General features: G+C 36.0%; 1 protein-coding gene across 1 annotated transcript in view; it reads left to right on the top strand.

Annotated features, from left to right (window-relative positions):
• BCAP29 (B cell receptor associated protein 29) overlaps window positions 1-16,489 on the top strand; it is a 53,908-nt gene that overhangs the window by 3,634 nt on the left and 33,785 nt on the right. The window contains exons 3-5 of the mRNA XM_081146878.1: window positions 170-270; window positions 7,953-8,103; window positions 9,335-9,470. Of these exons, the coding sequence (XP_081003004.1) occupies window positions 170-270; window positions 7,953-8,103; window positions 9,335-9,470 (388 nt within the window). The remainder of the gene's footprint in view (window positions 1-169; window positions 271-7,952; window positions 8,104-9,334; window positions 9,471-16,489) is intronic.

Here is a 16,489-nt window from a genome sequence, read left to right as displayed (position 1 = left end):
TGAGATGTTCTTATGAATTAATAATTCTCTAATATGACATAAAAAATTAAATTTCTGTTATTCTTTTCACTTGCTACATAGTTACAAAAATGCCAATTCAGCGTTCAGAAAACATTTCAAAACACTCTTTTGATATTTTTATACCTAATGTAATTGTATTGCTTTACAGATGGCAGAAGATTTTTTCATTTAATGTCTGGGGTAAAATTGCAAGTTTTTGGAACAAGGCTTTTCTTTCTATTATAGTCCTATTGATTGTTCTGTTTCTAGGTAAGTACTAGATTTTTCCTTTAAATAAACTTACTCTAGTTTTTATTAATAAATTCATTGGTTTTTAATTAAGTCAGTGTTGCTATGAATATACAGTTGACTTTGTACAGTTTATTGATAATAGAGCAGATATTGATATTTATATATAGATAGTTAATAGATATTACTATTACATATGCAGAAGCATAAATTTCAACAGAGTACAGTGGTTCTTAACCTCTTTTAAGTTGTTTAAGATTTAAATATACCAATATGTAGTCCACTTTTCAGAGATACCAGTTATACAACCCTTGGTTACTGTGGTATCCTAGGCAATAGAGGCTTAGATGTCAGGGAGGCATAAAGGAATATAATCATTAGGCCCTCAAAAGGAGTCTTAGATGCCGGTTGTGAATTTTGATTGGATCCTGGTTAAAAATCAACTGCAACACAGACATTTGGGGACTACCTCAAAAATTTCAATATGGACTGGTTGTTAGATAATATTAGGGAATTTTTGTTAACCTTAGTTGTGATAACACTGTTGTTACATAGCATAAATCAATAACCTATAGCCTTTGGACCAAATACCAATTTTGGAAATTAAAGTTTTAGTAGAACATAACTATGCCCATTTGTTTATGTATTGTCTATGCTTGTTTCCATGGACAACTACAGAGTCTCCACTTGACAGCAGACACATTGTATGGCCAAAAACATTCACTATCTACAGAAAAAGTTTACCAACACCTGTTATAGGAATATGTCCTTATTCTTAGGAGCTGCAGGCTAAAATATTACAAGTGTCATATTTTCAACTTAGTTTCGAATGGGTAAAAATTAAAACAGGTAAAGCAAATATGGGAAAAAGTTAGCAATTATTGAATCTAGACGATGGAAATATGGGTATTTGTTATACCAGTTTTTCAGCATGTTTGAAATTTTCATGATAACAGTATCTTAGATATTAGACATAAACCCTTAAGATTCTTATCAAACTAGAAATTCCATGAGTCTAAATAATTATATTTTTTAGAAGAAGTAGCTGAGCTTAGAGAATTAAGTAACTTGTCTGATCACCCAGCTATTACTTGGCACTTCAGCTTTTTTTTTTTTTTTTAATTTTTGTTTATTGATTTGAGAGAGAAAGAGAAACATCGATTTGTTGTTCCACTTATTTATCCATTCACTGATTGCTTCTTGTATGTGCCCTGACCGAGGATCAAAGCCACAACCATGACACATTGGGGTGACACTCTAACCAACTGAGCTACCTGGCCAGGGCTGGCACTTCAGCTTTTAATACACACTGCAGAGTATGTTTTCCCTCAGAATTCCTTCACCTATTGTGTTGTAGGTTAAGTTTTATAAGGGCCAGCCTGGAACAATAACCATGTATGCCAATATTTTGTGAGAAAATGTTTCCCACGTTCCATAACATCAACCTCTGAAATGGAATCCTCTTAATAAAACTGGGACCAGCTGGTATTAGAGGGTATGAGTAGCTAATTGTATCAGGGCGTGAATGGGTTTCTGCCTTACTCAAAAATGTCAGTATCTGTCTCATGGTACATTATTGTTAATGTTACCGATTTAATCTCCAGCCATATAAGTAATAACACTGAATGAGTAAGGAATAAGGAAAACAGGTCCCACTTTGCCATCAGCTAGCTAAACAATCTTTAGAATGGCATTTTCTCTGAGTTTGGTTTATCTTTTTGCAAAGTAAAGGGAGAGAAGATCATCTTTGAAAACTGCCACATACCCATCTAAGGAAGGGGACCTTTAATGACAGTTCTTTTGGATGCTTATATCAGAAACCAACTTGAACTCACTTGAACAAGAAGGGGAAATTTATAATAAAATATGGGGTTGTTTCAGAGCAGCCCAGGAAAGAAAGGAAGCCAAATTCCAAGGAGGAACTAATAGGAGCTGCAGTGTCCTTTTGGTGTCCTTGCATTTCTCCCTGGGTCTACTTCATTTTTTCTCATCTCCATGCATTCTCACACTCTATTCCCAAAGCAGAAAGTGGCCACCACACAGCTGCCAAGTGTTATCACTTCAGCTATATGCAAGGATTAATTAGCCATTTCTGAATCCCAGTTCCAATTCTAAGGGGAAAAAATCAGATCAATTGGCACCAGATATTCAACCCTCGTCTAGTAAGCTGTCGCCAGAGGTTGGAGTCACAAAGCAGAATCATGACTGCTGGCTGTAGCTTACATCTGTAATTCCCAGAGCATAGGGAAACCATGGATGGTTAGTGCAGGAACTTTAGCATGGATGATGAAGGCAGGCAGATAGGAACTTACCCTCTAAGCCTCAGAATTTATGTCTCAGGATAGGGTAATAACATTCACTTCACTGAGGTATTGGAAGATTAAAATGCAATAACATATGTGAAGGCCATTGTTCTTGTTACTAGAATGACAGTGGGTTAGGTGATGCAAAACTATAACTAGTTTTAGTTAATGCAAAGCTATAACAAGCTTAACTCATATTTTACTTTAGAATTTATTTCATTTTCTTCTTGCTTGTCTCCAACAAGGTAATTGTTACAAGGTGTTTATGTTCCTAGAGCCAGTACCAACCCAAAAGTGTATTTGCAGCCCTAGCCGGTTTGGCTCCATGGCTAGAGCACTGCCCTGGGACTGAAGGGTCTTGGGTTCAATTCCAGTCAGGGACACATACCTCAGTTGCCCTCCATTGTAGGCTCAATCCCCAGCCCCAGTCGGGGTGCATGTTGGAGGCAACTATTTGATGTGAGAGCAACACAAGACACATCGATGTTTCTTTCTTTCTCTCCCCTCCCCTTCCTCCCTTCTCCCTCTCTTCCTCTCTCCCTGAAAAGCAATGGGAAAAATATCCTTAGGTAAGGATTTAAAAAAAAAGTATATGTGCATCTGTGTGTGTTTTTGTGAGAATAGACAGGAAGGAAGAAGGAAACGCAGGAATATGTTAAATGTCAGTAGATATGCATCCTGGGAATTTGAAAGTTTCCACAAGTGGCCCAAAAAAGACTTATCTCCACATGTTTTATAGAAAATTGACTATACGCCACACCCTCTCCTTATTGTTGCGCCCATTCCACTTTTTAGACATAGTCTCCTAGTTATCATACAGGTGATTCATTCTATGGGTGGTTCTGTATGACCATTTACATTTATAAAACTTCTTTGACATTATTGGTTGATCTTCAGCATGTCTACGTAAGGGACCACAAGTATTATTCCCACTGAATTTCTAAGGAAGCTGAATCACAATATCATGACCCTTGATAGTACTATTTGGTTCCTCTGGCCTGCTCAGAACAATTAATAAATGTTATTTTGTTTGTGTTTTTAATTACATTGTAGTGGTTGGAATGCTTTTACTATATTATTGAGGCAATCTGAGAAATGACAAAAGGGAAGTAACTATTAAAACCAAGGAAATTTTAAAAAGATAATTTAAAAACTACTTCATATACGTCAATGCAAACAAATTGAAAACCTAAATGAAATGGGTAGTTTTGCAGAAAAATATAATCTACCAAATGAACCTAGAAAATTTAAGACCAGTTTTCATAGAATTATAGGAAGTTATCAAAAAGCTATCCCCTTCAGAGAATTATAAAACCAGATAATTTTGCAAGAAATTCTACCACTACCACTTTCAAAAAACAGATAGTACCAATGCTGCTTAAACGGTTCCAGAATTTAAGAAAGAAAACTTTAAATTTTATGAAGCTAGAAAAAAGCAAACTCTAGAATTGAAAATAAATGATAATATATAAACTGAATATTATATAAGATTGTAACATACAACAGAGAAAAGAATTGTTGTTTTAAGTAACTCTTGAGCATAATACTCTTAACTCTACCTCCTTGGTGGGATATATTCTTTTTGGGGGGGGAAGGGGGCGTTAAATATTCTAAAAACAAAAGTCCAAAGAAATATGAAACTTCACGTAGTTTCATTGTTAGTAATTTAAAAACTATTTTATGTATATTGCATCATAAAGCAAATTAGTATGTTGTTATTAGAAACTAAGACTTTCAGTAATAGAATACAAATATAAAGTCATAAAATTTTTTTTAAATATTTTTTTTTGGAGTGATTTATTTAGGTTTTATTTTGAGAAATGGTGGTTGCACAATATTGTGGGTATACTGAATGCCAGTGAATTTTTCACCTTAAAATAGTTAATTTTATGTTACGTGAATTCACCTCACTAAATTTTCTAAAATAATATTTTTTTTACTTATTTTTTTTAGTCCTCACCCAAGTATTTGTTTTCATTTAGAGAGGAAAGAAGGGAGAGGAAGGGAGAGGGGAAGAGAGAAACATCGCCATGAGAGAGAAGCATTGATGGGTAGCCTCCTGTGCCAGCCCTGAGTGGGGCTTGAGCCCGTAGCCTTCGGGTGAACAAGACTACAGGGCGAGGACACTACAACCAACTGAGCACCCAGCCAGGGCTAAAGCAATAAATTTTTAAAAGACAAATGGCAAAATAGCTTATGTTAGATTAATCCTCCTGTGATAACAGTTAAAATCACTGGACAAAATAAGAAAAACAGTGTTTGAAGGCATAGAAGAGCAACCAAAAGTAGATGGAAGCTGGAGGGAATTCAAACCTTGAAAGGGAATCACACTGTGTGTGATTAAATTTGTATAGCATTTCTCAGTCCATGTGGCAAGGTCAGATAGAACTCAGAGCAGAAAGCCAGTCTGACTGGATAAAGGTGTCAAAAGGTAAAAGAGGCTGGAAATTAAGGGGAAATATCCAAGAAAGGAGAAAGTCTCAGAAAATGAATCCCAAAATCTGCATATAAATTCCCCTCAAATCCTTGGAAGAGTCCAAGGGGCTCTCTGGAAAGCAGCAGCTAGAAAGCTGAAAGGGCTGAGCAGAAATTTTGGATGCTATCCACCAAGGAGAAACAGAATTTAGAGTTTCAAGTCCCATCTAGGTACAGGGCCATGGTAAAGACCTTGGACCTTTCAGCTAAAATCACAGAAGGCTGCTCTTTAGGAATACAGAATTTATTGTGTCCCAGGAAGTAAGAATTTAACTAAAATTAAAACCAAAGCAGACTAGCCCTAAAAAGTGTAAAAATCAAGTCTCTCCCAACAGCTGTAGAATATAGGTACTCTTGGCAAGGGCACATGAAGACACTATACTCCATTCACCATGATACACTCTATTCTGGCCATAAAAATAAGTCTCAACAAATTACAAAAGAACTGAAATCATGCAGAGTGTGTAAAAAAAGAGAACTCAATAACATGTATCTGGAAGAACCCCACATGTTTGGAAATTAGACAAGATACTTGTCAATAATGCATGGGTTAAAGAAGTACTCAAAGACAAAAGACAAAATATTTTAACTAAATAATAATGGAAATACAATGTATCAAAATTTGTAGGATAATTAAGCAATAAAGTGCTGTTTAGAGGAAATTTATAGCTTTGAATGTTTATTAGAAAAAAAGAAGGGGTTAAAATCAGTGATCTTAGTTTCTTCCTTAAAAATATTCATGATTTTTTTTAAAAAGGTAAGCAATAAAAATTATAGGATCAACTAAATAAATGCAGAAAAAGTATTTGAAAATATTCAACATCTATTTATGATAAAAACTCTAAACACAGTTGGTATAGAGGGAATGTACCTTAACATGGTAAAGGCCGTATATGACAAGCCCCCAGCTAACATCATACTCAACAATAAAAAGCTGAAAGCTTTTCCTCTAAGATCTGGAACCAGACAAGAATACCCCCTCTTACCATTTTTATTCAACATAGTATTGGAAGTCCTAGCTGAGCAATTAAGCAAGAAAAATAATTAAAAGGCACCAAAATTAGAAAGGAAGAAGTAAAACTCACTATTGCAAATGACATGATATAGAATCTATATATAGATATAAAAAGCACTAACAACTTCACAAAAATATCGGTTGGAACTAATAAATGAATTCAGTAAAATTGCTGTATACAACATCAATATACAGAAATTTATATTTCTATGCACTAATAATGAACTATCAGAAAGAGAAATTTAAAAAATCTCATTTATAACTGCATCAAAAAGAATAAAATACCTAGGAATAAACTTAACCAAAAAGGTGATAGACCTGTACAATGAAAACTATAAGACATTGATGAAAAAAAAAAATGAATAAATAAATGGAAAGATATTCCATGCTCATAAATTGTAAAATTAATATTGTTAAAATGTTCATAATACCCAAGGTAACCGGCAAATTCAGTACAATCCCTATTAAAATCCCAATGACATTTTTTACAGAAATGGAACAAACAATCCTGAAATTTGTATGGAACCACAAAAGACCCCAAATAGCCAAAGCAATCTTGAGAAAGAACACAACTACAGCCATCAAAGCCCTGAATAGGTAGTTCAGTTGGTTAGAGCATCGTCCCGGTACACCAAGGCTGCAGGTTTGGTCCCTGGTCAGGACACATACAAGAATACATAAATAAGTGGAACAACAAATCTGTGTTTCTCTCTCTGCCTCTCTCTTCCTCCCTCTCTCAAATAAATAAAAAGCTGGAGACATCATGCTCCCTGATTACAAAGCTGTAGTAATAATCAAAACAGTATGGCATTGGCATAAAAACAGACACATAGATCAATGGAACAGAATAGAGAGCCCAGAAATAAACCTACACATATATGTTCAACTAATTTATGACTAAAGAGCCAAAAATACGCAATGGGGAAAGGACAGTCTCTTAAATAAATGGTGTTGGGAAAACTGGACCACTATCTTACATCACACAAAAATTAATTTAATGTACACCTGAAATTTACTCAAAATAATATTAAATGTAAACTGTAATTGAAAAATGAAATTTAAAAAAATTAACTCAAAATGGATTAAAGACTTGAATTTAGAACCAAAACCATAAAACTCCTGGAAGAAAGCATAGGTGATGAGCGTCTTGGCAATGATTTTTTGTATTTGACACCAGGAGCAAAGGCAACAAAAGCAAAAATCAATAAGTGAGACTAAAAGGCATGAAACTAAAAGGCTTCTGCACAGCAGAGGAAACCAACAAAAGGATAGATAAAATAAAATGCTAGTAGAGTAAGAAAAGTAAGATAGTCTCTCAGAATTGATTATAGTGGGATATCACCTATATATTATTGTCAATAGGTTAAAATTTAGTCCTATTAGGGATAGAAAGAGTAAAGGATAATAGTTTTCAGTATAGCTAGAGATAAGTACAGTACAATGATGATGAGTCCTGGATGAATAGTAAAAACAAAAATGCTATTACATTCAAAGTTTACCACTAGTGTCCACGTACAGATATCTGTTTTGAGCATGGTACCCTCCCAAGTATGTAGAGGAAAAGACAAAACACCACCCCTACCTAAAGTCCATTATTTAAAAGTTAGGTCAGTTATTCTAAAACTGCTTCCCATTTTAATTATAATTTTATATTCCCTTATTTTAAAAATATGTTATTGATTTTTTTAGAGAGAGAAGAAGGGAGAGAGAGAGAGAGAAACATCGATCAGCTGCCTCCTGCACACCTCCTGCTGGGGATTGAGCCTGCAACTGCCCTGACTGGTGATCTCTTGGTGGTGGGACAACACTCAGCTGAGTGTTATCCCATGACAACAACTGAACCACCCTGGCAAGGGCTAATTTTATATTCTTAAAAACCAAAAGTAATGTTTTCTCTTTTTCTCTAATAGATGCTGTGAGAGAAGTAAGGAAATATTCCTCCACTACTGTCATTGAAAAAAGCTCAGCCAGCAGACCTGGTGCCCATGAACATACCCAGATGAAACTTTTTAGGTCTCAAAGAAATCTTTACATTTCTGGATTTTCATTATTTTTTTGGCTGTAAGTAAAACACATACACACAATTTAAAAACATAATTTATGCTTCTCGTTTTTTAATCTGTACTATAGATTTTTTCTATAATATTTAGTATACTAACATCTCCATAAAAGAACTCAGGTTATATACCCAAAGAAATAACAAGCGATAATTGTTGCTTGTCAGTTTGAAAGGTTAATAAGCCCTGCATGATCTGGCCCTGCTTCTCTCTAGAGCCTTGTCTCCTACTGTTCTCTGACGTGTGCTCCACATTCCTCCCACACTGACCTTCACTGTTCATTCATTCATTCTTGCAATGAATATTTATTGAGTTACTAATAATGTACCTAGCTCCTTCCTACTTCAGGGTCTTCACTCCTGTTTTTCCTTCTGCCATAACACTATTCTCTTCCCTGTTTCCCTGACTAACTTTTCATCCTTTAGTCTCTTTCTAAGGAAAGCCTTCTGTGAACATCATTCCTCCCGAAGTAGGTAGGTCTCCTCTTCGCCACAATCCCATAGAATGTGTATATACTTTTCTTTCAGGTATCATTCATGATTATAACTAAGTACTGTTTTAACTCTTGCCCCTCCAACTAGAACCTAAACTCTGAGAGCAGGTACTTTGTCCTGTTTCTTGCTGTCCCCAGGGCCTAAAATAGTGCTTAACATTTAGCAGCTCCTGAGGAAGTGTTTGTTGAATGAATAATTGAAGATATTAGTTACTACTTCTAACAGTGGAAGTTAACCATAAACATATATGAAAGAGCAGTTTTGGGGCATGACCAGCCTCATACAGTGCTCTTTATTTATTTATTTTTTTAACGAAATGCGTGGAGCTTTATTTATTCTCATTTGAAATGTTAGTCCTGGAATAGTAATTCTCTACCTGTTGTATGTAATACAGATTGTTATTATGACAGTGCTCTTTAAATAGCAAATTTTGAACTGGGAGGGGGAAAAAAGACTTCTCTTACTGGCCCTGCTACACTGTCTGAAGTTTTGTTTCTGCTCCTCCTGGCTAGAGGGCTCTACAGAGAAAATAATTAAATTAGTAAGTACCATTGAACCTATCTTTCAAATGCTAATCTAACAAAGATTCTAAATGAATGAGAGACAGTCATGTTTTGACTAGAAGACTTGGAATTTTTAAAAAATGTGTCCTCTAACCATCATCTCTCTCCACCACACCCATACCTAAAGGAGAGTTGTTTGACAATGACTATTTTGAAATTTTAAATTTTATTTTCTTAGAGTGTTAAGGCGTCTGGTTACCCTTATTACTCAGCTGGCAAAAGAGCTGTCAAACAAAGGAATACTTAAAACTCAAGCAGAAAATACTGACGAGGCTGCCAGAAAATTCATGAAAGAGAATGAAAAACTAAAACAGGTATTTAAATTTTCTTTTTAAAAATTGCTGTAAAAGTTGATACTCCCAAGGGGTGGTATATTATTTTTCAGCATTGAAAGGAACATGTGCTTGTTCTGGCCCGAGTGGCTTAGTGGTTTGATTGTCGGCCCTCGCACCAAAGGATCACAGATTTGATTCCTAGTCAAGGGCACATACCTGGGTTGCTGGTTTTGTCCTGGCCCCTATCACAGGGGAGGGGCGGGGCTTGGGAGGCAACCAGCCTATGTGTCTGTCTCACATCAAATCTAATGTTTCTCTTCTCTCTCTCCCCCCTCCAAACCTCCATTCCACTCTCTAAAAATCAATGGGAAAAAATATCTTCAGGTGAGGATTAACAACAACAACAAAAAAGGTATTTACTTAATTGATATGCAGAAAATGACCATAAATAGCAATATGGTTCTACAAATTGATTGTTTCAAAAGTATTTTATTATCCTTTAGATTTGTTTGTTCTCAGTTTTCCTCCATAGTAGATTAATGTCATTGGACCTACTTCCTAGATTCAAAGAGAAAAGCATTCTGGGAGTGTGAATTTTAATTCATTCATTACCATTAATTTTACTTTATAACCTAAAGGAAGTATTTATAAGTCTATATTTACATTTCCTTTTCAAGTTAAATTATTTTTGTAAGCCCAGTTTTTTTGTTTAATTTTCTTTTCTTTTAAATGATGGTTATATAGGAAGCAGAGGAAAGTAGTTGGTGTAAATTGATGACTATACATGATATTTAAAATCTATAATTTTGTGATACTGCTGATAATCCTTTGAGAGCCCAATGCTGTCCTTCCCCTGCCATTCAGGGAGAATCCTTTTCCCATTAAATAAAAAAAAGAACAAATGGAAAAATGAAAGCTAAAAAATGGATGACTGGGAGTATTTTTTTTCTCTTAAGTTTAAAATTTAGGACTCGGATCCCATACTTGAGAGTTTTCAGTTCCTATTAAGCCCCATGTTTTGCTAATTCCGCTTTTTAATAAAAAGAATCAGCAGAACCATTCAGAAGCAAAAGAAATTTTCTTAAGAAAGCATTCCTAAAATAATGCAATAAGGTTATTTCCCTACTTTAAATTAATGAAATGCAAATAGTCAATTAGATGTTACACCAAGTTATATTTATGTAAAAAGTGTTAATTCCAACAGTAGAGAATTCAAATCCTTATTCAAGTCCTAAAGCTCAGCCTCTTATAGAAAGAACCATAAGCACCACCTTTCATCAATCCTATTTTTTTTCTTACTTTTTTTAAATTAAATTTTATTAGGGTGACAACAGTTAATATGAACATACAGATTTCAGATGAGGGCTTCTATGTTACAAGAGCTGTATATTGCTCGGTGTGCCCACCACCCAAAGTCATATCTTCTTCCATCTCCATATATTAAGACCCCCTTCACCGCCCACCCCCTTCCCCCCCTGGCAACCACCACACTGCTATTAGTGGCCACAAGTTTCAGTTTTATATCCCACATATGAGTGAGGTCATATGGTTCATAGCTTTTTCTGACTGACTTATTTCACTTAGCACAATATTCTCAAGGTCCATCCATGTTGCAAATGGTAGTATTTCATCCTTTCTTATGGCTGAGTAGTATTCCATTGGGCACATGTACCACATCATCTTTATCCAGTCCTCTATCACAGGAAGCTTTTGTTGTTTCCATGTCTTGGCCACCATGAATAATGCTGCAGTGAACATAGGGGTGCATATATCTTTATGAATACATGTTTTTGAGTTTTTTGGGTATATACCCAGGAGAGGGATTGCTGGATCATATGGTAGCCCTATTTTTCATTTTTTGAGGAACCGCCAGACTGCTTTTCATAGTAGTACAAGCAGTGTACTACATTCCCACCAGCAGTGAATGAGGGTTCCCTTTTCTCCACAACCTCTCCAACACTTTTTATTGCTTATCTTGTTGATAATTGCCACTCTAACAAGTGTGAGGTGGTATCTCATTGTAGTTTTGTGGGTTTTTTAAAAATATACCTTTATTGATTTCAGAGAGAGAAAGGGAGAGGGAGAGAGAAAGAGAAACATTAATGATTAGAGTCATTGATCGACTGACTGCCTCCTGCATGCCCCCACTGGGGATCAAGCCTGCAACCTGGGCATGTGCCCTGACTGGGAATGGAACTGCGATCTCCTGGATCATAGGTCGATGCTCAACCACTGAGCCATGCCGGCCAGGCTTGTTGTAGTTTTGATTTGCATTTCCCTAATTGCTGGTAAGGTTGAACATCTTTTCATATATCTATTGACTGTTTATATGTCTTCTTGGGAGAGCTGCCTGTTCAGGTCCTCTGCCCACTTTTTGATTGGGTTTGTTGTTTGGTGTTGAGTTTTTGAGTTCTTTATATATTTTGAAAAGTAAACCTTTGTCAGAGCTACTGTTTGCAAATATCATCTCCCATCTGTTTGGCTGCCTGATTGTTTTGTTGTCAGTTTCTTTTGCTGTGCAGAAGCTTTTTAGTTTGATATAGTCCCGTTCATTTATTTTTGCCTTTACTTCCCTTGCGTTTGAGATCAAGTTCATAAAATGTTCTCTATGACCAAGGTCTATCAGTTTGGTACCTAAGCTTTCAGTTTTTCACCACTATGATATTAGCTGAGGGTTTATCATATATAGCCTTTATTATGTTAAGGTATGTTCCTTCTATTTCTATTTTATTGAATATTTTAATCATAAATGGATGTTGTATCTTATCAGATGCTTTTTCTGCATCTATTTATAATATATGATTTTTAGCCTTTCTTTTGTTAATGTGGTGTATTACATTGATTGATTTACTGTTGTTGAACCACCCTTGTGCCCCTGGAATTAACCCCACCTGATCGTGATGTATTATTTTTCTCATGTACTGCTGTATTTGGTTTGCTTGTATTTTGTTTAGGATTTTTATATCTGTATTCATCACAGATATTGGTCTGTAGTTTTTTGTGTGTTTGTTATCTTTGCCAGGTTTTGGTATCAGGGTTATATTGGCCTAATAAAATGTGTTAGGAAGTATTGCCTCTTCTTCAATGTTTTGGAAGAGTTTCAGAAGGATAGGTTTTAAATCTTCCTTGAACATTTGGTAGAATTCACTGGTAAAGCCATCTGGTCCTGAACCTTTATTTTTTGGAAGGTTTTTGATGGTGGTTTCAATTTCCTCCCTGCTGATCGGTCTATTTAGGTTTTCCAGTTCTTCATGATTTAGTCTAGAAAGGTTATATATTCCTAGGAAATTGTTCATTTCTTCCAGGTTATTGAATTTGGTGGCATATAGCCTTTCCTAATATTCTAATATGATCCTTTGTATATCTGTGATGTCTATGGTAACTTCTCTCTCATTTATTGTTTTGTTTATAAAAGGGTGTTTTCCCTTTTTTCCTTAGTGAGTCTAGCCAGGGGTTTGTCAATTTTATTAATATTTTCAAAGAACCAGCTCTTTGTTTTATTACTTTTTTGTATAGTCTTTTTGTTCTCTATTTCATTCAATTCTGCTCTAATTTTTATGATTTCCTTTCTTCTGCTAACTTTGGGTTGCTTTTATTCTTCTTTTTCTAGTTCTTTAAGATCTGATGTTAGGCTGTTTACTTGGGATTTCTCTTGTTTCTTGAGATAGGCCTGTAATGATATAAACTTCCCTCTTTTTACTGCTTTTGCTGCATCCCAGAAATTTTGATATGTTGTATTGTCATTCTCATTTGCCTTTCTATATCTTTTAATCTTATCTTTTACTTCTACTTTGACCTAGTCATTTTTTAGTAGTATGTTGTTTAATCTCCTTGTATTTATGGGTTTCTTTACTTCCTTCTTGCAGTTGATTTCTAATTTCAAGGCATCGTGGTCAGAGAATATACTGGTGTAATTTCATTCTTCTTGAATTTGTTGATGCTAGTTCTGTGACTCAACATATGGTCTATCCTTGAGAATATTCCATGTACACTGGAGAAGAATGTATAATCTGATGTTCTAAGATGAAAGCTCTGTAAATGTCAATTATGTCCATTTGGTGTAGTGTTTCATTTAAGGCCAATATTTCTTTATTGATTTTCTGTTTGGTTGATCTGTCTAGAGCTGTCCATGGAGTATTAAGATCCCCAAGTGTGATTGTGTTTTGATCTGTTTCTCCCTTTGTTTCTGTGAGTAGCTGCTTTATATATTTTGGTGCTCCATGGTTGGGTGCATCTATATTAAGAAGTGTTATGTTTTCTTGATGTAGTGTCCCCTTTATCAAGTGTCCGTCTTTGTCTCTTGTTATATTTATTATCTTGCAGTCTATTTTGTCAGATGTAAGCATGGCTACACCTGCTTTTCAGTGGCTGTTATTTGCTTGGAGAATCATTTTCCACCCTTTTACTTTGAATCTACCTTTGTCTTTGCAGCTTAGATGTGTCTCTCGTAGGCAGCATATGGTTGGTTTTGTTTTTTTGGTTTTTTTAATATATCCTTACTGATTTCAGAGAGAGGAAAGGAGAGGGAGAGAGAGAGATAGAAACATCAATGATGAGAGAATCATTGATGGGCTGCCTCCTGCATGCCCTCAACTGGGGATCAAAACCCCCAACTCGGGCATGTCCCCTGACCGGGAATTGAACCCTGATCACCTGGATCCTAGGTCGACGCTCAACAGCTAAGCCATGCCTGGCTAGGCTGGGTTTTGTTTTTTGATCCACTCTGCTACTCTGTGTCTCTTTATTGGTGAATTCAGACCATTTACATTCAGGGTAGTTATTGATGAATGAGGATTTCCTGTAGCCATTTTATCTTTTGTTTTCTGGTAGCTCTGTGCCTCTATTGGTTCTTTTCCTTTGTACTTCTGTATGTTGTTTTTATTTGGTAGTGTTTCATACTTCTTTCCTCTCTATTCTCTTTTTTAAGCTGTGTGTCCTGGTTTGGGGATTTTTGTGTGTAGTTACCATTAGGTTTATAAAAATTAAAGTTACGTATATACAATAGCTTTTTTTCTTTTGAGTGCACCTGATGTTCATCCTCCTTTGCCAGTTCAGACCTTTACCCCCTCCCAACTTTAAGTTTTTGTTGCCCCTGTTTATGCTGTAATTTTTTTGGTGATTTTATTCGTAGTGTTGTGACCTTATGTTCTTTGTTTCAGGTAGAATAATTCCCTTGAGTATTTCCTGCAGTGGAAGTTTTCTGGTGATAAAATCTCTCAGCTTCTATATGTCTGGGAAGGTCTTTATTCCTCCTTCATACTTAAAGGATAATTTTGCTGGATAAACTATTTGTGGCTGGTATTTTCTCTCTTTCAGATGTTTGAATATTTGGTTCCATTGTCTTCTGGCTTGTAGAGTTTCTGCTGAGAAGTCGGATGAAATTCTGATGTGTTTTCCTTTGTAGGTCACTTCTTCCTTTTCCCTGGCTGCTTTGAGAATTTTTTCTTTTTCATTAATTTTTGACAGTTTTAATACAATGTGCCTAGGAGAGGTCTCTTTGCTTTTTGGATTCTAGGATCTAGTTCTTTCCATAGGTTTGGGAAGTTCTCATTCGCTATTTGTTTAAGTAGACTCTCTGTTCCCTTCTTCCTCTCATCTTCTTCTGGAATGCCTATTATTCTAATTTGTTTTTTCTGATGGAGTCAGATAGTTTCGATAGAGCTCTTTCATTTTTCTTTATGCTCAGATCTCTCTCTTTTTCCCTCTGCGTCATTTCTAGATTCCTATCTTTGATATCACAGATTCTTTTCTCCATCTGGTTAGGTCTGTTTTCTATGCTCAGTAGCTCATTCCTAATCTTAATTGCATGCTTCATTTCCAGGATTTTTGATTTGTTCTTTTTAAAGTTTCAATCTCTTTGGTAAAGTACTTGTTTTGTTCATTGATTTGTTTTCTGAGTGCACTGAATTACCTGTCTATTTTCTCACATCTCATTGAGTATTTTTGGAACTGCATTCTTGTAATGTCTTTGATTTGTATCACATATTTCCATGTGTTCCAGATTGCTTTCTGTGAGTTTTTTTTCTTTCTGTTCATTCTCATTACTGTGGTTATTCATGGTATTTGCTCCTCTCCTTTGTCTATGCATAATTATCCCTTCTATAGCCGCATTCTCTGAAGAAGTCTTTCTTCTATTTTCCAATAGATGGCGCTGTATAGCCAATTTTTTTCTTACCTCTGTAATTTCCCAGACTTGACCTCCATGGCTTCCATAAGTTGGGAGTGGGGTTTGTTTTGCCCTCACCCCTAATGGCACCCCGGACCTCCATGTGGTTTCACCCCTAGCACCAAACCCATGGTTCAGTCAGAAGGAATCCAGGTCTACTGCAGTAGCTTTTGGTTTAAACATAAAATGTTTCTCAACCCAACACTGAGGGCAATTGGAGGTAAGTTTTCGGAGTCCAAGGAGGCAGCAGGACTCTGTGTTTCCACTTCTTTGTCAGAAACTCCACCACCGACAGTAGAGAGCTACCAGGCAGAACCCTATGCTCTGTCGGGTGTCTGCTGACTCAGTCACTGTTCGCACTGCTGGCCCTGCTAGACTGCCCCCTGGCAGCTCTCTATTCCTCCCGGTCAAAGGAAAGCCCTGCTGCTGCTGGCTTCCTCCCCTCTCCCTGACACACTAGGAGCTCCGGGTTACAGGGCAATGCCTGAGAGCTGTCTGAACTCTCCTCCCTTCTCATCCCCACACTTATTCCTGGTTGCCAACCTTTAGATGTTTTGATATGCAGGCCTCTCAGGCATGCCTCTGTGTTGAGTAGGGAATTCTTTGTTGAATTATAGTTGGTTAATTTGTTGAAATTTCAGGAGGAGAGGCCAAGGGTATTTCTCATGCCACCATTGCTCTGATGTCACCAGATTCATCAGTTCTAAATGAGTTAGTATTGCAGAGTACTATATAAAGCTTTCTAAAACCTATTAAATAAGTCAAAACTTATTTCAAAAACTTCTGCTTGTTGCTACAGTATCATAGTCACCTACTCAAAACCCTGTTTTACTTTTTTATGTGTGCTTTATTTTCACAACATTAAAAAGGTATTTTGTTTAAGTTTTTTTTT

This window comes from Miniopterus schreibersii, assembly GCF_964146895.1.
Source record: "Miniopterus schreibersii genome assembly, chromosome: 9".
NCBI classification, from domain to species: domain Eukaryota; kingdom Metazoa; phylum Chordata; class Mammalia; order Chiroptera; family Miniopteridae; genus Miniopterus; species Miniopterus schreibersii.
Note: the sequence above shows the minus strand (reverse complement) of the source record. Positions and strands in the feature narration are given on the sequence as shown.